This window comes from Monodelphis domestica, chromosome 1 (assembly GCF_027887165.1).
Source record: "Monodelphis domestica isolate mMonDom1 chromosome 1, mMonDom1.pri, whole genome shotgun sequence".
Lineage (NCBI taxonomy): Eukaryota > Metazoa > Chordata > Mammalia > Didelphimorphia > Didelphidae > Monodelphis > Monodelphis domestica.
Window position 1 is genome coordinate 466,800,092 of NC_077227.1, and position 24,880 is coordinate 466,824,971.

The following is a 24,880-nucleotide window of genomic DNA, read 5'->3' on the forward strand; positions in this document are numbered from 1 at the left end:
CAAACAAAATGAAATGATAAATTATGAAGGCACTCAGTGTTCTCTTAGAACAATAATTCAAGGTTCTAAATCCCAATGACAGTCCCACTGATGGACAATTGGACAAGACTTCCCCTACTAATTCTTCTTCTGCTATTTCTTATTGTCAATGGAAAATGACTTTTTTCAGGTATACCAATAATTTGTATTTCCTCTAGTCCCTAACCAAACTGTTTCTCCTTACTTTCTAGAGTCTAGTGTATAGCCTTGTACAAGAGAAAGGAGAGTCAAGGAACACAGAATCTGGGCAAGTCTGTTAACCCCTTTGAGCCTCAGTTCCCTCAGATCTGTTAAAAAGAAAAAGATAGGGAGAGGGGAGAACACCTGCGTTCCCCTACCTGCAAAGGTTATAAAGGCATAATGTTACAAAGGATATAATGTATACAAAAACCCTTTGAAAACTGCCAAGCATTATCCAAATGTAAAATATCATTTTAGGGATGGTGGTTATACTTCAAGTGAAGTCAAAAATAGCACTAGCAACAGAGCCTGACCTCAAACTATCCCCAAATGCATTCTCACCAACCATACCTCGCACTCGTGAGGGACCCACATATATCCTCCTGCACTTGGCTTCCCTATGACAGAACCAGAGTGGCCATATTTGCCTTTCCAGAGCCTAGGAAGTGGGCTGCAACCAGCTTAACGGGCAGTCATGATGCCTATTAAATGCCTGAATGGATGCAGCCCTGTGACTCAGCAAAGGTGTTTAGTGCCTTGCTTGTCCCTTAGAACTTAAAATCCTCTCCTCCAATTCCACTCATGCAATCTAATTAGGGCAAAAGAATTGCTCAAGTCAGTTCTGAAAGACACTCAATGGTGAGGTCTTGAAGGCCCTAGCTTGACAATTGGCTGCCTCTATGAGACCTAGGAGTACAGATGGAAGGCAGCTTGCTCAGGTGCCAACCTGTCAGTTGGATTAAAATGACTCATTTATTTACCCAAGAACCTCACAAAGTGCTTTAACTAACAGGGAGAGGGGGCCTGCCGGCTCTCCGAGTGAGGGACGGAGAGAACTCGCCTCCGACGCCTTCCCGGCCTGCCAAAAGTCATTATTGCCGAGTGTGGAAAGCCATCAGCAGGGTACAGGCCCCTGTTGTCCGGGTGACAGATTGGGCTGCGTAATCAGAGGAGGAAGGAGAGAGTGCAGAAACTGTCAGAGGCGAGAGCTCTTGGCTGGAGCCGCCAAAAAACTGGCAACATGAGTTAGCGTGACTGAGTAAACAACAAACGATCTCCAAGTGATCTTTCCATTTAAAAAAATAACATGGAGGAGATGAACTTTGCTTAAAAGACACATCCTAGAAAAGGGTGAGGAGAAACTTAAGGCAGTTTGGAGAAGGGAATTTTCCATTCTTCAACATCCCCGGCCAGCCCATAGGATCACCTCCTTTGTCTTCCTGACTATTTGGCACCATGGAAATATACCAGTAGGAGAGGAAATAAGAACCAGGCAGACACAAGAAGGTGCATGAGGCAAAGGAAATCAAGAAGCTAGAGGAAAACAGGGCAGATTAGCAGATTATTTGACTGTCCTTCGTAAAAGAACCATGTGCTCTGGGCAGCAAGGGAGGCTGACTCATAACCAGTCAGCCAGAATGAGGCTGTGCTAGGATTGTTACTCTTCAGCGTACCTGAAGCGCATAAAGGACAATCAGAGGAAGCCTCACATACCAGTAGGCAGCGCTAACTATGGGCCTCAAGGACACTGAGGCAGTTTGGATATATCATTTCTGGGACTGCTTTTATGCATGGTCCTGTTTCTCTTTTCATATTTCCATTTCATAAACCTAAAAGTTAAATTAAAAAAAAATTAAAAAAAAAAACAGTTTTCCCATTCCTATATCTTATCTCTCAGGCTCTTCAATTTCATTCTGGAGAATGGGACAAACTCATTTGTGCACATAGATATTTCACCCTATTCTATTATAAGCTCTTTGAGGAGGTTAGTATAATTTTTTAAAATATCCATATCCACTGCACCCAGCACAGTGCCTTATTGTTGGTATTGTTGTTCAGTTGTGTCTAACTCTATGTCACTCCACAGACAGAATTTTTCTTGGCAAAAGATACTGGAATGGTTTGTCATTTCCTTCTCCAGTCTCCTCATTTTATTGATGAGGAACTGAGACAAATAGAGGTTAGGTGACTTGCTCAGGGTCATCTAACTAATAATTGTTGGAGGCCTGATTTGAACTCAGATGTTCCTGACTCTAGGCCTATTGTTCTATCTAATGTACCAATTAGCTGTCCACTATGCACACAGGAACTTTATAAATGTATGTTAGATTTAACTGAATTAATATCAACTTCAAGTATTAAATACCTACCAAGGGAAAAAAGCTATAAGAAGCTCCAAAAAAAAAAAAAACCCCAAAACTATCTGGAATGGGAAGAGAAGGATCCCTAATTTCATGGAGCCTATGATTCAAGTCAGACAAAATACTATGGAACTTAAATTAGTTTGTGAACCCCTTAGGGGAAGATGTTTCATAGCTTTTCTTTTTTGTATCCTTAGCATCTTCTATAATGTTTTGGAGATAGTGTATAGGATGTAAATGAACAAGAGTCAAAAACCTTTCAGTAGGAATAACAATCCCCCCAACCCCCACCCGCACACACACACATTCTGACAGGGAAAGCCAGGCTATTGTAACTTTTGATGGTTACATAATTTCCAGATCCCTGTAGAGTCACCCACTCTTCAGGTTTCATTATGAGCCTTTTGGGGTGATAAAATAAAATGCCAAGAGGACAATATGGGGGGGTAGCAGGGGAGGGGGAGGAGGATGAAGAACAATTAACAACATACTTCCTCTTTATCAAAAGAAGCCAATTCTCCATCTGCCTTGTCCTGACGTGGCTCTCGTTCCTCATTAACACTAAGGAGGCTCCTGGAGAGCATTCAGATAGCCTGGCAAGCAACAGGCTGCTTAAAAGGAAGCAGGGTGACAATCCCTCCTCCTAACCCTGGCATGATCTATGACAGTGTGTCGAGTGTGCCCTGCAGCTCTCATGCCAGAAGCTTCAGGTTAAAACAAACAAATATGTTAGGTGAGGCAGCAGGGACATTGGATAAAAGGACAGCCCTTTATCACTGGTGAACTCGGGCTTAAACCCTGGCTTAGGAAGTGAGGGGAATGGAGCTTCCTGTCTACTCTACCAGGACAAGAGCCCACAGGAGGCTGCATTTCAGAGAAAAGGGTAAGAGAATGGCAGGCTCAAGACACCAGAACAGCACATTAAGCATAGCCATGGAAATTAGCACAAGCCCGTGAGCTTACGGAAAGCAGACAGACAGCAAATACTATTTTTAACGTACTAACAGCACCATTCAAATGAAGTCCTAGCTTGGTGCCTCATCATAGGACACAGAGATGATTTTGGGCCCTCAAAGGCCAATTGGACCTGGCAGTCTCTACTGAGCTAGAAAAGGTTTTAGGCATGAGGTCTTAGAACAGACTCCAAGGATCAGCCTAAGGTACCTAGCTTAAGATAAGCCCTTACCTTCTTATTCTTCTTAGAATCAATACTGTGTATTGGTTCCAAGGCAGAAGAGTGGTAAGGGCTAGGCAATGGGGGTTAAGTGACTTACCCAGGATCACACAGCTAGGAAGTGTCTGAGACCAGATTTGAACCCAGGACCTCCCATCTCTAGACTTGGCTCTCCATCCACTGAGCCCCCTAGCTGCCTCCAAAATCCAGAGGGATTTTGAATTGCACCTATGAAATGACTGTTTTTGTGGTTCAGTCTTTTTAGTTGTATCTAACTTTTCATGACCCCATTTGGGGTTTTCTTGGCAAAGATAATCAAAGGGTTTGTCATTTCCTTTTCCAGCTCATTTGACAGATGAGGAAACAGAGGCAAGCAAGATTAAATGACTTGTCCAATGTCACACAGCTAGTAAGTGTTGGAGGCTACATTTGAACTCAGCTCTTCCTGACTCCAGGCCTGCCCGGAACTATCCACTGTGCCACTTTACTACTCAGGGGTATAATTATAAAACCCCAGCTCTTTGAAGTATTATTGATATACAAGAAATACCAGGGCTATGGGCCATACTTGGTTAAATCAATGCTGCTCTCTGTCTTTGGTTACAGTCGGGTGAATAAGTCAGGGTGAAATCTGGTGGCTTAGGAAAAAGTTTGTGAGGTTGGCAGCAGTTTTGAACCCTTTGACAAAGCTGCTTTAACAAGCACCGAGGACTACTCATAACCAGAGAAACCCGGGGAAGTCATCACATGCTCTTGACCCCAGCTGAGAATTTCATTTCAGAAGCAATGCTCTTTCCTTCCATGTGGCGTTACTGAAAAAACTACCTGAACCTTGGCTACTTGTAAGCTTTCTTTGAGGCTCACTGCTCACCCATACCCACAAAGCACACTGGTATTTGCATACTTAAAAAAAAAAAAGCCAATTTCCAAGGAATGATTTTGCAACTTATTCACCTTCCAGCAATGTTAAAGACAGAGCTGAGATACCCTATTGTTGGTCTGACCTACTTGCTGCCTTCCAAACTTCAAAACAAGGTAACCCACTGCTTTTTAGTTTTGATATAGGCAGCACACAACACTGCCCACTCCCCAAGATGCTTCAATGTATGTGAGCAGCAAATCCCCAAGAGCAGCAAATACATCAATTTTAGCATCTTGGTGTAGTGGAAAAACTGCTGGAGACCAGTCAGGAGATCACTTCAAGCCTTAGTACTAGTATAACAATGGGCAATTTAGCTCTGAGCCTCAGTTTCCTCACCTGTAAAATGAAAATAACTCTTGTGGTACCAATCTCATAGAGTTTTTCTGAAGAAAATGCTATGGAAATGTGGGCTGTTCCCTCTTTTTCACCTTTCAGAAAATAGATTTTGACATTTGTCTTCAATATCAAGTCTCCTTAATTATATCCATGCTATGTATAGAGTACAAATTTTTTTTTTGGTCAAGACCTTAAATTATTTGGAAATGTCTTCATCCCTCTAATTCTTACTTGGGGTCCAGTAATAGATTTCAGAGGATCTGTGAAATTGGACAGGAAAAAAAATCATATCTTTATTTTCACTAACTTCTTACTGAAAATTTGCTTTTCTTTCAATGATTAATTTTTAAAAAGTAACCATCACATTATACTGAGAAAAGGTCCAAAGGATAGTCTAGGCCTGCTCCAGATTATGGCATCTGGGCATGAACCTTTTTGGAAGACTGGTGTAGTGGCAAGAGTCAGGAGAACCTTGAGATGATACCTAACTCAGCCACCTATGCTCATGACTATAGGCAAGCACCTATCCTCTCAGGCTCAGTTTCAACACCTGTAAGATGAAGGGGTTGGGTTCTATGACCTCTAAGGTCCCTTCCAACTCTCCACCTTTGATCTATGATCTGGGGTGGCAACATGCCAGGATGGCAGAGACACAGCTACTCTGACTGGCATCTGGTTACAGTGCCTCTGATTATAAGTGTCAACTCTGCTTATTGTGATAAATAGAATTAGTGGGTCATTAGGCAAGCCTTTTACTTGACAATACACAATATATATACATCCACAGAAAAACAAAAGTTCATTTACAAACTTTAAATAAGATAATTGAGAAGGAAGACAATCCTAATTCAAGAGAACAATGCATTCTCTAAAAAAAATGTAATTAATTGTATTGAACACAGCGTAGAGAATTAACCAATGTGATGTGTCTCCATGTTCCTACCTAGCATTTGTTGACTAAAATTCACAACATATAGTGCAATGCAACTGAAATTCATTACTGTGCATAGAGACTCCTCAAATAATCAATTGAGGATTCAAGTTGTATTCTCCAAGATGGTACAATCAGAGAAGTCTATTTTGGTCTTATGAGAGTATATCTCTGGAGAGTATGAAGCATGGAAGATGTAGGTTCTTCAGTTTTAGACAAGGGAGATGTGCATTAAACAGGTCAGACTCTACACTGAAAGGATAGTCATCCAAAATTGCAAGGATTGAGGCTGAATGAACTGGCCCTGAAAATTGCAGGGCAAATGATAGTTTTATAAGACAGCAAATCAAATCTGCCGGAACTGCATCTATTTTCCTTTAAGGAAAGATGTGCAGAAGCAAGTAGAGTAATTTCAGACCTGGAAAGAGTTTCTCAGCTCTAATTACTCCCGATAGCTATAATTTACAAGTTTTCGGTGGGTAGAAATCACCAAGATTCACACATTTTCAGACCAACAGCTGCCACTATTAGAGAGCAAATAGGCCAGCCTCCTACACTGTTGTAGCAGACTATGTGTAAGCATTGGCAGGCCACAAATCAGCGTTACAGGAAGGCCAGCAACACAAGGAAGCCAGTAGTATCCCCTGTCCCTGTAGGGTTGATGAAAACAGAAATGCTAAGACCTCACCCTTTCCCCAAAATCCAATCTCTTTTTCCCTTCCCCAGGTACTAGTGAAAAATACATACCGTACAAAGCAAGATGCCCGATTTGGACAGTGAGAACTCTTGAAAAACTGCTGTTCTTTCCTATAAAACAAAGAATAAAGATTTTAATTTTCAGTCAAGCAAAATGTTCCTATTTTCCAACTTTTTAGTTTTATGTCTATTTTAAGGAATGGAGGGGCTTTGCCATGAGAAAGGGGAAAAAACCTCCCAAAGCTGACAGTAGCACTATCAAGGTTCCACTGAGGAGGAAGAAAATGACAATGAAAAGAGCCAACAGTGGAAAAAGTAAAACAAATAAACAAACAAAAAAAAACCTTCATGGAAGAACCTGCCTATACAAATCACGGAGAACACAAGATTCTCAAGTCTCAGGAAGAATATTATTTTCTTATTATCACATCCCACCTCAAAAAAACAAACCACCAAATCAACCTTATTAGTATGAATTTAATAGCAATACACTCATAGAAACACATCCTTGAGAAGACAGGCCAAAACCAAGAGAAAATATGACCCAAGAGCTTATGTGCAGGTCAGAAAACTTAGCAGAGAGAATTAGTCTGGGTCCAGTTCTGTCATTTACTTATCTGTGTGATTTTAGGCAAGTCCTATATCTCTAGCCTGTCTCCTCACCTACCACATAGGGTGGTTAGATTAGATGCTTTTTAAGATCCATTCCATCTTGAAGTCTGTAAGTTTAGGAGTATAGTTACCAACTCAGAAATTACTCTGAACAAATTTTCACACAAGTGTTCTAAAATAGTGCCTTCCAACTTGTGGTTGGAGACCAGCAGGATCAGAGTTATTGACACTGGAAAACCCATATGGGCACCAAGCTCTGTCTGATCCTTATTTAGCAAACACGGCTTCTGTAGTCTGAAATAGGCATTACTATTTTCAAATGTATGTCTATGGTACAGCAATTAATAAAATGGAAATGTATTACACCCAGAGTTATAAAGCTGTGTGAATACCCTTAGATTTGGCAATACCATTTCTGGGTCTGTTTCTTAAGGAGACGGAGAAAAGAGGAAAACAATCCATATGTTCCATACTACCTCTAGAAGCTCTCTTTGTGGTGGCAAAGAATTGGAAACTGAGGAGATGCCCATCAACTGGTGGTGGGGATGGCTGAACAAACTGTGGTATATTATTGTGATAGAATACTAATATGCCATCAGAAACTATGAACAGATTGATTAAAAAAAAAGACTTGGAAAGAACTACATGAGGTAACGAACAGTGAAACGAGTAGAACCAAGTGAAAATTTTACACAGCCACAGAATTAAAGCTGGAAGAATAAACTATGAATGTTACCTCCAGAAAGTGAAAAGAGGTGTGAAATATGAAAGACTTAATTTATATGTACAGCTGGCCACTTTGTGATGCAGGGAGGGTAAGAAGAAGCTGGGACACTTGTGGATAGACAGGATTTATTATGTAGATCTGAAGAAAAAGATAAACACGGGAGATTTGTGATTTCATTTTGTAATACCTTCTTTTTCTTTGTATATGGAAATGCTTGTTTCATTTGGTTTTGCAAAATTTTGAATAAAAAAAGCAATAAATAAATTAAATATTTAAAAGCACTACTGAATTCTGTCCTATATTAATCAATAGATTTTGATGACATAACTACAATCATTTTGAGTGGTCCCCAATTTTTAACATTAAAAATTCTTTAGGTATTTTAAGACTCTTATCTTCTGTCTTAGAATCAGTTTCAAGGCAGAAGAGCAGTAAGGGATAAGTGACTTTCTCAGAGTCATACATTAGTGTCTGAGGCCAGATTTGAACCCTGGATCTCCCATATCCAGGCTGGCTCCCTAGCCACTGAGCTATCTGACTTTCCCCAGTTCATTTTTTTTTTTAAAGGTCCATATTAAAAAAGAAAAAACAAGATGGGAATTACTCAACTAGAAAAATGAAGAACACTTAGACTTTTACTTTATTCATTCCCCTGAAGTATGAGTTTTGATGGTATTCAAGGCACAGGCTTCTGAGTAGTCAGGGACTGCTGTCCATGTCCATATGCCAAGAGGCCAAGGCCTAAGTAAAGGCAGCAACTCTTCTAAGCTCTCCAGGAATGCCATGGACCCTGGCACCACATTTATCAAACACCTGAAAGGGGGGCACAATGGTCAGAGCCAGGAGCAGCTCAGCCTTTGATTCAGGCCTGATCTCCATGGACATCCTTTGTGCCAGGACTGCCTTGAACACTAATGAAGCTCAAGCCTGCATGAGGAATGCCCAACCTACTCCCCACCATGATCCCTGACACATATTGCATAAAAGCTATGACTTCAGAGACCAGATAGGAGGGAAAAAGGCTGATTTCACTCCTCAGGCAAACAGATTCTTAGAGCTACAAGGGGCTGTGGAGATCACCCAGCCTAACCGTCTCATTTTACAGATGGGAAAGCCGAGGCCCCTACAGGTAAAGTAACTTGTCCAGGGGCCTAGAAAGAGACTGTGACAGATTAAGCAAATGGGGAGAGGGAGGGACTAAATGGAGATCAGACCCATCAGTCAATCAACAAGCATTTGTCAAGCAGTTATTTTGTGACAGTCACCGTCCTGCAAAAACAAGTTGAGGCCTTAGTTTCCCTGAGCTCTATTTGGAACTAGGATCTTAAACCCTAGGAGAGTTCTTAAGAATCTGTGCTATGTCACCTATATTGAATATAAACTACACTTCTCTGGAGGGAGGGGATAGGGAGAATGGGAGGAGCTACTAAATCTTTTAAGTTCCCATCACATTCTACCATGGAAAGCCTCCCTCCAATCTATTTTGTTTTTCTATTATCATCAACTGCATTTAGTAAAATTATGAGAATCATTTAGAAAAACTTATAGAAAGTTCAATGGACAAAGCAATGACCCAGGTTCTATCAACAGCTCTGACTTGAGTAAAGATGTGTTCTCTCAATTTCTCCATCTGAAAAACTGGGATAACTCCACTTAGCCTGTACCTGCTTCCCTGAAACACGGAGAATACTGATCCTTTGTTTAAAGTAGTGTGTACATGTGAGGCATCACTATTATTGCATTTACTTCTACTCATTGAGTTCGTGAAATGAAAACAAGCCAACCGCTTTCTAAAGAGGCTAGAAACATGGAGCTACAGAGCTCTCTGACTCAATCCTCGTCTCTAACTTTCCACTAGCAGAGCTCTGAGTTCTCACACATTCCTACCAAAAAAACCAGAGATCCAGCCCCCAGGATGCCATTTTATCAAAGCCCCGGGTCTCTCATGACAAGAGACCTTGATTTGTGCTAGAGGGACAGACCAAACTGAGCAAAGGTTTAACCCATCTACTCTGCTAAGATCAATGAGGGATGGATAATCGGAAAACCCAACACTGTCTCTTCCACTGAGCAATTAGGAAAAGTGTAAGAGGCAGCATGCTAGGAGTAGAAAGACTAGGAGTCAGGATACAGAGATTCCAGCTATCCTGGCTCTAATGTCAACTCACTCTGTGGCTCGGGGGAAGTCACTGCCCCTCTCTGGGCCTCAGTTTCCCCATCTGTAAAATGAGGAGGTTGTGTCCAATTTTCAAGGTTCTTTCAGCTTTGTCATTCTATTTTAATCAAAACACGGCACTTGTCTACTTCAGCCTACTTCCAGGTCACTGGTTTTATTTCACCATTTCATTTCAAGTTTTCCCAACCAGTCTCATTATCATTTCTCTGAGAAAACATCACGCAGGTCCACTTTCTGCTGGTCCATTGTTCCACGCTTCTAATGCTTGCCTAAAGCTTTGCTTCCCAAACTGGCTTGGTTTCCCTAAATGCATGACCTAGATGGAGTACAAGGTTGAGTGAGAGAGCTGTCCAAGGGCCTAAAAAAGCAAACTTAACACACTTGATCCCAGACAAGATATGCAATCCTGTGCCAAGTATGGAGATGGGACCCAAAGCCCCTCTGGTGCACTGTACTTGCTCCCAAAAAGATTTTTTAAAAAGAGAGAGCGCTGTATCTTGTTGACAATGACAGCAGTCACGCTCAGCAGTACCATATGGGATCCACAATTTAGCTCCATTAATGCTCTTAATTTGAAGACATCAAGCACTAATTACACACTGGGTACTAAAAAGGCAAAACCCTTCCCTGGTGCCAGCTACTTAGTGGTGCTCTGTTGCCTTAACAGCTGGCTGAGGTAGAATCAGGCCAAACTTAGGGCCTGCTAGATCTCTTAGGTGGTGGAGAGGCCAGCAACAAGGGGCAACCAAGCCCAGCTCCTGGTGCAGATGAGGGAACCATAGTCCTCCCCTGCCCAGATCAATAAATCAGTTCAATCTATTTACCATCTCTGATGGGAGGCTCATTTTAGGCGAAACAATAACTCTTCCCCAGGCCAGGAGAGAATTCAGAAGGGATGCAACCCAACACTGAACCTGGAGGATTGGTGTAGATGGCACTTGGGCTGGTCTTTCCCCAGCTTCTAATCCCAGGGATATTCTGTCCCATGGTGAGAGGTGGCAGGGCTTACCTCCTGTTCCATGTTGCCATGCAGACGCAGGAATTTTAATCGGGAGGAGGCAGATGGTGACTGCCCTGATGCTGGGGCTGTGGAGCTGCCCAGCAGGGTCTGGAGGAAGAGGTGGTAGTAGAACTCGACCAGCTCACAGCTCGAGAAAAAGACAATCAGCTTATGATCTTTCTCGAACTGTTCCAATTCAAGGGAAAACAAAACAAAAAACAAGAGATTTCGTGATCAGACTAATACACAAAATGAATCTGTTGCCAGGATGACTGACCATGCTGACAAAGATTTGCAGATCTGGGTCACGGAACTGACACCTCCAAAGGACCTGTTCCTAAGAAGGATGCAGGAGAGGTAATTAAATGGCTACAGCCTACCATGGGATTGGCTTGTTTGTTTGTATCTGTGAAAAGCTGATGGTGTTTTATCAAGGCTGTAACTTGGGCCTGCTTGTCGCAGACACAGCAAGGACTTGGTTGAGACTATTTCCATTTGTAGAAACTCTTGAGACTTCATTCTTGAGTTTCTCCACCTATAACTTTCCTATTTCAAGGGGCCCTTAGGGGAAAGGCATTGTGTGTGAATATAATAAATAAATACTACAAATACCACAATCCTTAAAAAACCCAAACCCACTAGCCATTCCTTAGTGGACTGATCCCCCAAATATTCCTACTGCCTTCATGTCATCAATGTCAGTCTTTGGAAAGAGCCTTTTGCGGGGTGCTTCACTCTGCACATCACGACTGCAAATGCCCTCCTGTACATGCCTAAACACAATGCCAGAATTACTGGCGAGGCTGCAGCCTGAAAAAACAAACACGTTCAGCTGCTGGGCGGCTTTCTCCCGAAGCCCGACCCTTGTGGACATCTAGCTCGCTCTTCCCCGATCCAGGCCCCGGGCTCACCTCACATCTTCCAAGAATGAAGGCTGCTAGCGTGACGAGCTTCAGTTTGCTGGGCACCAGCGTCACGTGCTGTTGGAGTTTCTCAGGCACAGCAAAGCCGTCCGGCTCAGCACTTGTTCGTAGGGGACCGGACTCTCCGGCTATTTTGTATCCTTTTGTGCGTTGGTCACAGGTTTCATCTGATACAGAAATACTGACTGGATTGTGCAAACTGATATCTGCCAACCTCGTTACGCCTTTTATCAAGGGGAAAAGGAGAAACCAGTGATAAATCAAAAAGAACACGTACAGCTCTTTGTACACCTTAAAACGCTAGCCATTTTTCTTTGTCTTATTACCTGACAATGTGAAATGGGTCTCTCCCATACACAACACCTCCTTGGAATAGTAGGACTTTTAGCTGGGCCTCTTTCCAATGGAAGCTTTTATAATCTAGTGTTAATGCACTCAGGCCTGTAACAATAACCTCTAGGGGCAGAGCCACCCCCCTCCCCCCAGTGTTACATGTATGTTGGGATACAGGTACATAGGTAAGATTCCTGCAAAGGCAGAAGGTGATGTACTCTGGTGGTCAGAGTACTGGGCTAGGAGTCAGAAAAGTTAGGTTCTAGTCACTATTTGGTCAGTAACTGAATATATGACCTTGATAAGGCAGATCATTTAATATTTCTGTGCCTTTAGTTTCTTCACCTATAAAATGGATCAATGATTTCTGTCTGATGTACAGAACAGTGATGGTAGAAAGCTCAGCAGAAATAAGGGTGGCTAACAGAAGCCCAAGGAACAAAGGCTACATTAAACATGAACTTAAGAACAATGAAAATAAGGATTAGCGTTTTTTTCACAGTGGGTAAGTCTATTTTCTCTCTCTCTTTTTTTAACCCCTATCTTCTGTCTTAGTAAGGGGTAGGCAAATGGAGTTAAATGACTTGCCCAAGGTCACACATTCAGGAAGCATCGGAGCCTACATTTGAACCCAGGACCACCTGTCTCTCTATCCACTGAGCTGCCTCTTATATGCCCTATTTTGAATGAGCTGCTCACAGAGCACATCCTGAATCTACAGAGACCAGAAGATTTAGAGCTAAAAAAGGCTTTGAAGACAATACTCTTGTTTTACAGATGAGGGAACTGAGACTCAGTGAGGAGAGATAACTTGCTCCAGTCACACCAGAGCCTGAATCTGAAGTCAGGTCATAGGACTCCCAGACCAGGGCTCTTCTCTTCTTTGTAGACTTTCCTGATAGACTGGATTCTTCATGTTTTGCTGCTTACTGTACCTCTCACAGAAACCCTCCGCAGAATAAAGAAAAACACTGAAGCAAAGCCAACTGATGGAGCCATTGTACTTCTGTATGGTGCATTCTCCCTCCATAGGTCCTACATTCTACTGTGCGATGCCTTCTAAGGTACTAGTTATAGTTAAATTCCCATATGGGTGTGTATATGTGTCACAGTCATTTCAGCTAATAATTCAGGTTATCTACATTAAAAATGAAGACATTGCCAACACCATCCAACTTACCCTCAGTGAGAGTGGCTGACAAAAGGACATTCTGACGTTTCTCGCACTCTGCATTTATGGCATTGAGTATCACCGTGATGTCCTTCTCAAAACCCAAGTCCAGGATTCTGAGATTGCAAGAGAAGGGAATTTCCATTTATATTAAAGGAAATGAGTCAGGTTGTGGGCTACAGAGGTTAAAACACAAAACACTTCCCTATAAAGCCTGTGGGTTGAGCAAAAGTAAGCTCACCTGTCTGCTTCATCAATAATCAACCACTGGATTCGCCTGAAGTGAATGTTTTTGGTGGATTTAATGTGATCTACCAGACGCCCAGGAGTGGAGATTAGGATGTTTATCCCTTTACGTAGTCTGTTTAAAATAAAATATACAGAAAAAAAATGGAGTAAACAAAATGTATCTATATCAGTAGGAAATCTCAAGAAAAAAGCATAAAAGATTATAAGTGAATTTGGTTTTTTGAGTAGTATTGCATATGCCATAAAATCATGAGAAGTCCCTCAATCCAACAGATAGAATGAAAATATATAGTTAACAACTTGCATTTGACTTAAAACAATCTTTTGCAACCTTTCTATCTTGCTGAACATATTTTTTAAAAGCCAAGAACAATATTAGATGACTGGGTTTCAGGTTAAAAAATGTAGGCACATTTTGACATTGTGACCAATTATCAACTTACAAAACAATACAAAAGATTGAAAAAACAAACAAACGTTTTGGACTTTTCTTCTAGTGACAATTTTCCACCTGGTCCTATTGCAAAGAAGGCAATAAGGTATTAAGAACCAATGCTGAATTTAAAAAAACAAAGACAACTTTACTGCTACTACTACTAACTGCTACTAATTATTACTAACTACTACTACTAACCACCTTAGGGAACATTACGTCAGAAAGCTCGCCAATATTTTAAAAACAGACCTAACTGTCTGAATGTGGCTGCTCCCTGCTGACCTGATAGCTTCTTCTGTATTGGAACCATAGAGCACACAGCTTGAGAGAAGCTTATCTTCTGGTTTAAAGGATCCACAAGTAAGAATGATTTTATTTTATTTTTTTTTAAGTGGCATAGGTTCTTTTTTTTTTCCATTTGAATAAGTTTATTTAGTCAATTTAGAACATTATTCCTTGAGTAAGAATGGTTTTAAAAGGAATTTGATGAAAGGAGTGGGACCCCAAAATAGAATTTTTAAACAGTCTGTTCCTACCTGGCCTTTTCTGATTTTCTCTTCTCTCCCCCCATTAACACTCCAGGCACTATCCAGGTAAATGGCTGCAGTGGAGGGAATAGTTAAAGATTAATATAAAGCTTTTTTTTAAATCAAAAGTACAAGGATAAATTTAAAATATATATATATATATTTTTTTCCTCCTTTAAACAAATCAGGAAAGAGATTCCACGCCCATCACTGTGCTGTACTAGGCCTAATAGGAGAGATACAACACATAGGCTTATAATATCCATAGTTAAAACTGGCAGTAACTGAAATTTTAATTCCACAACAGGCTTTCCACCTATAAGAGGATAGAAATGTATTCATTTTTTCCATGGCTTCAATTGGTTGCTGCTCTTCTCCTTATAACATAAATGGAAAAACACATTTCACAAGTCTATTGCTTTCTGTGGCTTACGGTAAAAAATTTAATGAAGCAGCTTCTCAATACCTAACCAATGGGGGGAATGGAAGATTAAGTAAATTCCTTCTGGGCTTGCCAGAAATTGAGATTTTGCACTCTTTTCCTTGGTCTCATAAAACAAATACCGATTACAGCTTTTAAAATTGCTTCAGATGCTCACTGGCACAATTAGTCATGGTGAACATTTGAGGGAATATAAGCAATGGAGGATACCAATAATTGTGATAAAGGATGAAAAGGTTTGCAATGTGCAAAACTGTGCAAAAACTGAAAATGCAAACTAGGAATGATTGACAGTGGCATGTGACCAAGGGTCACATGGGAGCCTGAGCCTGTGGATCTGGGAAGATTCTATGAACCAACAGTTTGTCTTCTGAGTGTGTCTGCTCTCCTTGAATGATCTAGTTTACTCTCCTAAAGACCTTAAGAGAAGTTTGCCTGTGATCAAACTGTGGAAGGAGTTTTTCCCTGTATCTGGCTGCTGGCAGCATCAGTCTTACTTGGACATCTAACAACAAAAGATCCTGGCTCTATTTGATTTTGGACTCCTGCTGTGAGAATTGGGGTATTTGGTTAAGTTTTTAGTTTAGTAACATAGTTAATATAGTTTAGCTAGTTTTCAGAATAAGAATAAGTATAGACCTATGCCCTTATTCTTTTCCCTTCCCAAACAATAAAACAGATTTTTATGTTTTCCTCTTGTGTTTCCCTTGCCTCAAATCCTACCCTAACATAATCAACTAGGCAAGAGCCAAGAATCTAGCAGTAGCCAATATCTGATGCAAATGATCGAGGCAAAATCCTTCTAATTCCAAAATTGGGACAAGTGGTGCTCCAGTAGAATGATGAAAGACCAAGGAAAGGAGGAAACAAAAATCTTTTCCTGGGTTTTTAAGGTGTGTTTATTTCTTTACTTTGAAAAAAACTGACAGATACAACTCAGCTCATGGCTTTCCTTACCTTAAGCAGTTTCTGGATGGTGTCAAAGCTCTGTAGAGCCAGCTACAAACATTGAAAATGTGAGGTAGGTATTTTTAAAAAGAGAGACAGAACAAAGTGATTAGTATTTCAACTATGACCCAAATGAAAACTTATAAGTAATTCAAGAAAAAAAAGATAAACACTATCTACATTAACTGTCCCCTCCCTCATATGCTCGTTCTGAAACCCATGGAGAGTATAGTGGAAGAGAGAGGGTAAACACATCCCCACATCTATTTCTTAGACTTGCACAAAAATAGTGTTTTGTGCTCCCTCTGCTGGCTCAAATTCCCAGAGCACCACACATGCATTTAGACATCTTTGGTACACAAAGATAGAAGGAAATGAAACAAAGTCAACCTGGATTTGACTCCTTTGAAAAACAAAATCAGAATGGTGATGCAACAGGTTAACACTTCGAAACTTTGCTACAAAGGCTGACCAGCGGACTGCCTTCTGAGTGAACAACTAAGGGAATTTTAATATTTTAAGGTAGAGCGATGGATGTTCATTTCCCAAGTCTACAAGAAAGCTCTGGGAGCCAAAGAAAGTAAAAATGAGATTAATTATCATCCCTTAACAACCACCAAAAAGGTCTTGATAGTATCACTTTAACCAAGCTTATATGGTTTCCACATGATTAGTATTCATGAAGCATTGTAGGGAAGTAACAAGTTTACTGTTGTAAAAATTTAAATAGCTTCAGTGCCTTCTCTTTTCCTGGAATTGAGCTGAGATATTGCACTGAAGGTTGTATAAAAGACTGTGCCCCAAACTAGATACCTGCAATCAATTCTCTGCACGGAAAGTTATTAGCATTTGATTAGAAAACATTGACACCCTGTTCTGAAATTGCCTTTGTAGGCAAATAAAGTAAATCATATAGGAGAGAATTCCAATGAAGAAAAATCTCGGGAGGTTCCCCTTCTAGGAAATAAGTAAGATTTTTGGCGGGAGTGGCTTCTTAAAAACTGTTTTAAAGAAATACATGCTGATCTTGTTTTGGGGCTAAGTTGAGTGGGGAAGCCCTGGGGGGGGGGGGGTTGGACAACAAAATACGAATGGGTTTCTACCTCTTTTTAAGGAATGAAGCTTTCAGGTTTTCAGACAATAAGGAAACTCATGTCTATACTTTGGTGGCTGAATTTTCTTCATAAATTTCCAGAAGGAATAATAGAGTGAGAGAGGAAGGATTTCAGAGAAATAGGAAAGAAATAGGTAAAGGTGTATGTGACAGTTTACCCACATCTGTTGACTATGAAGGAGGAAATATTCAGGGGAAAAAACAAAAGTTTGAAATTCAGTAAGACAACATTGAAAATACTTTTTTAGGATTAATTAACCTTGAGACAGCCTACCTCTCTTGTTGGTACTAATACCAGAGCATAGGGTCCATCGCTGCGCTGTTGACAGGGTTAGAAAATAAAACAAGGAATAATGAGTTAACCGCATACATTTTCACAAGACTGCAGATAAAGAGAACTTAATGCTGCATGATTAAAAGACTCCAAATCATCATTGCCCTGAAGAAGCAAATCAACACTTATTAAGTACCAGTTGTATGTCAGGCACTGTGTTAAGCATGGGAGACACAAAGGCAAAAAATAGTCCCTGCTTGCTGTCTGATGATGAAAATAAATGAATACAAGGATGGAATTCAAAGCTGTTTTTTACTCCTTGATATTTCCTTCATGAGACTATGCTGAAATTTATACTGTAAAATGTGAAATATTCTAATACAAGAATATCGACATACTACTAGGTAAGACTGGAAACCCTACATTTCAAATGGTGTTCCTACATACTGAGGGAGATAAAGAAGGGAAAAAAAGGTAATTTCTTCTGGACATGGGATGAATAGAGTAAAAATCATAAACAAAATCACTGGAAAAAAATAAAAATATAGGAAAAAAGCATAGTTTAATCCCATCACCAGAGTAATTTAAGAAACTGCTTGGTGGTTCGATTTGTCCATATTTCTTGTAGGTCAAGTTCCTTTATAATCAATTCCACTTTCTGATTATTTTGTCTACATTAGACTTTTATTGTCTTGAATGTAACTTTAAAATGTACAACGTTATGGCTTGGAAATTAAATTTTTTTTCAAATAAATTTTTATTGAGATATATGTAAAATATAGATTTGACTACCTACATTTCCCAATATAGTAGGGTTTGTTGATACAATAAAAGTGCAATATTTCAACAATTACAATCGGCTCCTCCAATCCTATTTCATGACTTATTAATAGATTTGAACATGAAAGAAATCAAACCATGCTCACTAAGGAATGTGGTACAACGGGCAGAGGACTGGCTTTGGAATTGGGAGGCCTGGAGTTCCAATTCTGACTAGGACATACAAAACAGAACCATGGACATAGCATTTAAACCATCAATGATCCAAACAACTCTCTAAGGCTAAAAGTTGCCTTTCTGTACTAGTAGGAGCTCCTTCCCTAGCAGTTTCCTATATTAACAAAATCCCTGATATGTGGACAAATCATGTCTCCTCTGTGAGCTTCATATTCCTCATCTGTAAAAAGAAAAGGCTGGATTAAGTGACCCCTAACGTCCACTCCAGATCAAAGACTGGACATTTCTCTTGACCTTAAGATAAACTTTGTATGCATGTTCCTTTATTTTTTTAATTATACATGGTCAATATAGGAATTTGTTTTATCTGATTTGACCCATTTGTAATGGGTTTTGTTTTTCTTGTTTTCACAATACAGGGGTGGAAAGAGGAAAGGAAGGGAAAGAATTTGGAATAGAAGATAAAATTGAATTTTAAAAAAGAAAAAAACCTTCATAAAATGGTTTGACAATATTCTCTGACATTAAAGGCTCAAGGGATTCTATTACAGTACATGAGAGTGCCTAGCAGAAAAAAATCAGCTTCTTCCTTTAGTAAGTGATAAACTGAGGCAGCAGGTAACAATGAAGATATATTCATATATAATGTTAACATCATATGTAACTATTATATATGTTATGAAATACATAACATAATTATACACTATATTACAAATCACATGATTAATATATTAAAATATATAACAATGAGGATATAGTATGAATAACCAGTAATACGCAATCAGAAATAGGTAACGAGTTTAGATGACCAATTCCTTGGTTGAAGACCACCCAAATGTTATTTGTGGAAATATTCTGTGTATGAGAGAAAGGAATTACTTTACAGAAAAGCCCAGAAATTCAAGGAGCCAAGAATAAACTAGAAAATAGCAACTTGACCTTGATTCGTCAACACAGGGAAACTCTCAAATGAGAATTCCCTCTACTGGTGCAGGTCAGTACCTTCTCTGTAATTGAAAGTCAGAGAGTTGCCAGGACACTAAGAGGTTAAATGACTTGCCCAGAGTCTTAAAGCCAGAATGTCATAGACAGGACTTGAATCTAGATCTTCCCTTTTCTGGGAGTGGCTTTTTATCCACTCCCTCGTATCCATTACAAAGTACTGAGAATGAAAATATTTTTCTTCTTAGGACAGTTACTGATTTTTGCTCAAGTATATGTCTTGTGCACAATAGGGACTTTAGTAATTTCTTTTTGAATGAACAAATTAATTTGATGATGCTTGTAAAATGCACATTGAATTATTTTCTGTAGAGGTGGTAGGTTTATGCTGATGCATCCACATTCACTTACATGTTCTCCGTTTTAGAGGATGTGTGTATTTTTGGATATTCAACTTGATCTGGGGAGAATTTCATGGGAAGTAAAACTAACAGGCCAACATGGGAACCCAAACTTGGTGTATACTCCTCAAGAGGAAGAATTACTTCATTTTTGCCCCTTTGTATCCCCAAACAAATATGACTAACAGTAATTACTAAATGCTTGCTTATTTGCTGGTAATTATTAGTATAGTACTGACCAAATATATTTCACAGATAGAGACAAATTTCAGATAATGTCCAAAGGAGGGAAGATCAATTAGCAAATCCATTAATTTAGAGTCTTGTTTACACAACTGATGTCAAATTTAATTACTTGTTTGCTCTATCTTCTTATAATCATGAGTTCTGAGTAAATAATATTCCTGAATGTTCATTCCTATTTTTGAATTTCATTCTTGTATTTCTCAACAGTTATATGTTATTCTACTCAAACCTATAAATTAAATCAAGAAATATTTATTAAGTGTCTACTATGAGCAAAACACTTTGCTAGCTGCTACTGGGGATATAAAAAAGTGCTAGATATGGTTGCTGCAATCAAGGTGTTATGTTTTACTTAAGTTAACAACTGATTAGCTTTCACAGTAAAAATATAAGCAAAACACTGAATCACAAATTTGCTATTATTCTCCCCTACCATGAGCAGGGAGATTAACAATATTTGGATTTAACATATATAACATTGCTCAGAGAAAAGAGATTCTATCAGTCCCAATATGGCTGTTCTGATTCAATTTGATAGCTTCTTTTTCATAGTGAACAATAACAGAAAAACACATTTTACTTATACGAACCTGTATTCTCGACTTCATTGCTTGAAGAGACTGAACCACAGGGATGCAATAGGCAAGCGTTTTACCTTTTAAAGAAATAAATAAATGTAAAAGTAATAAAAGCAGTGGACGCTGCAGACTTCAGCTCCTGCAGAAAATAAAATCGAAGGCCACCAGGGAAAAATACTGTGCTATTTTTTTGGTGATGTTATGATTTTAGGCCAGAGAGAGAAGAAAAACATACTTTTGCAAATGGATGGCCTCAGTTTAAAGGGGGAAAGGGGGGAGAGAAGGATGTTAAACCAAACTGAAGAGGAATCCATGTCCAATTAGCTTCCTACCTTCTTTTGATTACATTTTGGTGAATTCAGTACTTCTCAAGTAGTTAGGAAGCCTTTAGATCTTTAACCACTAAATAAGAAGCAAAATTTCCAATGGTGTTTGAACTAAAGGCTAACTTGAGGACCTGGAAGGGAACTCATTTCCTGAGGTCCTACTTAACCACTCCCATGAGCTAAAAGGCAAGAGGTTCACTAAGTGCCACTTTCATGGGTATTTCTGTGATGTGTAAGATGTCTGTCTGTTAAAAATCAGATAGAACCCCACACAACCAAGAGCCTACAGAGGCCAATGAAAAACCAACAAATGGCAGAAACTTTAGGTTTCTACCAACCTGAACAGCCCTCAAATCACATAAATGGAAAAAAGGAGCAAAAGAGTTTCTAATGGAGAACTCAACAGGGTACCTGCAAATTGGACTGAAATAAAAAAAATCTGTGTCCAAACAAAATGAACAATGTCCCCAAAATGTATGTTCTTATGTCAAAATCATTATCAGTGAAAAATTCTCTACTCAATAGCTAATTTCTCTTCAGCATTCACATAACTGTAATCCCTCATTATGGTGAAAATAACTGTCCCTGAACACAGTATTATAAGCATGGAGAAGTGGGATGATGTGACTAGCTATTAAGTTGGAATAATAGAAATAGTTTAGTTCCTAAATATGCTTAATTTTGATAAACTCAAATGGCCCCTTCCTTTTATTAAACATACAAAATTAGTGATATAATTCATACACACACACACACACACACTCTTACAATGTAATTGTAAGAATAATGAGCAAATAAAGATAGATGAAAAATTAAATACTGACCTGATCCTGTCTGGGATCTTACAAGAGCATCTCTGCCTTCTAGCAATGAAGGAATACTTTGCTTCTGAACACTATGGTACATAGAGGGAAAAAATGCATTTAATTATTAAAAATTACCACAGAAATATCTGCAGGGCAAACAGGCTATCTGATCTTACTTTAAGAAAGATCTAGTATCTACAACAGGGGTCCCCAAACTAGTCGGCGGGCCACATGTGGCCCCCTGAGGCCATGTATCCAGCCCCCACCGCACTTCCGGAAGGGGCACCTCTTTCATTGGTGGTCAGTGAGAGGAGCACTGTATGTGGTGGCACTGCAAACTGTACAGTACTACTTCCAGTGACATAATCCTTTGCATGGCACCTTAGAACAAGGCACCGCACAAAGGATTATGTGGCTACACAATGGAAGATGTCAACATGGTGAGCGGAGATCTGGGGAAGGGGATTCCGCACTGTGTATACTGCTGCCCGGTTAGGGTTAGGGTTAGGTTTTTATAGTCCGGCCCTCCAACAGTCTGAGGGACAGAGAACTGACCCCCTGTGTAAAAAGTCTGGGGAGTCCTGATCTACAAGATGGAAATCCTTGGGTCAATGGGCTCAAATTCCCATAAAATCTAACTCCTCTTTCAGGGTATGTATAGAAGTAGAATTACATGAAATTGGTTATGTTAGCTACCATCTTGAGAGACTTCAAAATCTAAGACACTATCTTCTGTATGGGGTGGGGAAATCAGGGGCTTAGAATAGAGTAAGTTAGCAAAAAACTTTTTTTAGATGCAATTTCTGGGACTTAGTTGAAATGTGAAACTTTGGAGTAATAATCATTCTACTAAACTTACCATTTTTTGCTTCAAACCAAATATTTATTCCTGTCCCTTTTGGTTGACTCTTGTTATTATTAACCAGCAGAAATAGTTCCACATGTGAATTGCATTGCTCTAAACTGGCATTCTGACCACACTATATTAAAGGAAAATCACTGATAAATCCAATAGAAGTAAAAGCAGTCTCACAAAAGAATAAGATATACCAAAGTCTTCAAAGAATGAAGAGCTAAAATGATCACTAAAGATCATCTAGGTTAGCCACTTCATTTGAAGAAACTAAAAGGCTTAACCAGGGTCATAAGGCTGGTTAGCTACTCTGACATTCCGTCACAATGTGCTCAACTTAATATTTTCTTCCTGTTCCCTTTACTACATTTAAATCTCATTCACCAGAACTCATCTATCTGGGTCCCATGGAAGCTTGGTGTTTGATATGGAGTTCTTACCTGGTCATGCTGGCCATTTTCAGGACAGAGTTTATTGTTGAAATCTAAGAAGATAAGAAGCAAAATCAGGCACTTTCACATATAATTCCTTTGGAACTATAGAATTTAAAGAAGGCAAAGAAAACAAAGAGAAAAATGAAGATGGTTCCAATCTGGGGGAAAGCGGGATTCATACCCTCAACTCAACTACATGAAACAAAAAATGGCATATGTAAAACCACTGAGCAGGGCTAAGGCTGAAATGAAGAACATTCAAGAGTGAGTGTATTCTATGACCCTTACTTCACAGTAAGCGTAAACATCTCATTACTAAGAAGAAACAGTGTCCATTTGTTTAGGGCAACTGTGGCACAGTAGATTCCTCACCCCCACCTCTGCAAGCACTTCTCACACCCAGGGCCATCGCATTCTATCAGCCAGTGACTGTTCTGATAAACACATACGGCAGTGAGGAAGGTAAGGGGGACTACATATTTCTTTCACACATCATAAATAAAACAGCAGTTAGGTAGAACAGCCGTCAGTCTCTCCCTGCATATGATCTCTATACCAAGGCAGCAGACAGACAGCCTGGAGGTCAGGGATGGTCTTATTTATCTTAGTTTCTCTCCCAACATCAACCACAGGGCAATGCACATAGCAGACAATTAATAAACTGTTGTTGAATAAATGACAGCCTGAGGCCATTAAATTTGTACCAGCAGAGCATAATGGAAATAATCTGAGCCCACTTGACCTGCTGCAAAAATAACCTCATTGTGGTTTCTTTCCATATCAAGTCCCTCCCCCTCCCTCACCTGCAGGGTCTATACAGACAGGTAAAATAAAGGTCTTCCAAAGGAAGGAGCTATTTTGGCAAAAAGCAAAACTTTCTGAAAGCCCAGAAGGTACTCACCAGGTGAGGATGGAGGCCCAACTCATGAAAAGAATCCGAAGTAAACACTTTTTCCCGTACCTGCTTCACGGTAGCTCTGCAAAGAAGAAACAACACACTTAAGAAATCTGCCTCCAACTCAGCTAAATGGTGAAATAAGTAGAATTACATTTATTTCCTTTGATCCCTGCAGTGAACAACCCATAGAACACACCTGTGGATTTCTGGAATTTCAGGGTTGTTTTTAAATAATGATGAAGTCTTAATGAACGGCCTCTCCACTTGTCCCTCATTAGTACGGACAGCTGGGTGCTTCTTGGGAGAAATCAGACCTTCTGGCTTTCCCTTCACCGTCCTTTCAACCTCTTTAACATCAGTTTTCTTGGCAGGGACTAAGAATATTTCATTCTTTCGTTTTGGTGGGGGTCCTTCATTGTCCCCTTGGAACTTTCTTTTTGTAGTTTTTGCTTGTTTCGGTGTTCCCTAAAGAAAAGACCAACAGGAGAAGCATTGGTCTGTGAACACTGGCTACACAGTGAAACCTTCCTGTCCACAGAACTGCATCTCTTCCTGCAGAGATCATTATGTCCATATGTCAAGCAACAGTTTAGGCTTGCAATTATCTCCACTGACTCAGCATTTTTCTAAATAAAAAAAAAAGAAATGAATATAACAAAGACAATAATGATAAGGAAGGTCTTTAAACCAAGATCATCTACTTAGATTCAGCATCCACTGTCAGTTATAAAGTAGCCGAGGACCTAAAGGAGGAAAAATATCACAAACTAGCGAAATCTTAACAAATTAAATCATTATGAAAAGGGAGAGAACTAACCTTCAACTGTATAGCTAAAGACATCCATATCTCTGTCCGTTTCATGAGAAGGATGAAAGGGAAACTATAGCCCCAGATATTTTCTCTGCATAAAAAAGGTAGTAATGAAGCAAGTCTGTGACTAGGTATGAGGGAGCTAACTGACTGGGATGGCCATATCCCTATTTATTTGCAGGGAGTAGGAAAATCTTCATTACTGTTCTTTCCTCGAGTGTGTGGAGCTCTGCATCCCTCTTCCCTCAAGCTGCTCCTCCAGATTCAGGTGGTTGGA

General features: G+C 39.7%; 1 protein-coding gene across 2 annotated transcripts in view; it reads right to left on the reverse strand.

The window, feature by feature from the left end:
- The window catches only part of DDX31 (DEAD-box helicase 31), a 93,458-nt gene that overhangs the window by 48,654 nt on the left and 19,924 nt on the right, over positions 1-24,880 (reverse strand). For both annotated transcript variants that reach the window (XM_001370914.4, XM_007475202.3), the window contains exons 2-14: positions 23,989-24,257; positions 23,796-23,871; positions 22,901-22,944; positions 21,626-21,696; positions 20,488-20,552; positions 17,352-17,396; positions 15,973-16,014; positions 14,583-14,647; positions 13,603-13,722; positions 13,371-13,477; positions 11,846-12,081; positions 10,944-11,120; positions 6,471-6,530 (exon numbers count right to left, since the gene is read on the reverse strand). In XM_001370914.4, the coding sequence (XP_001370951.1) occupies positions 6,471-6,530; positions 10,944-11,120; positions 11,846-12,081; positions 13,371-13,477; positions 13,603-13,722; positions 14,583-14,647; positions 15,973-16,014; positions 17,352-17,396; positions 20,488-20,552; positions 21,626-21,696; positions 22,901-22,944; positions 23,796-23,871; positions 23,989-24,257 (1,377 nt within the window). The remainder of the gene's footprint in view (positions 1-6,470; positions 6,531-10,943; positions 11,121-11,845; positions 12,082-13,370; positions 13,478-13,602; positions 13,723-14,582; positions 14,648-15,972; positions 16,015-17,351; positions 17,397-20,487; positions 20,553-21,625; positions 21,697-22,900; positions 22,945-23,795; positions 23,872-23,988; positions 24,258-24,880) is intronic.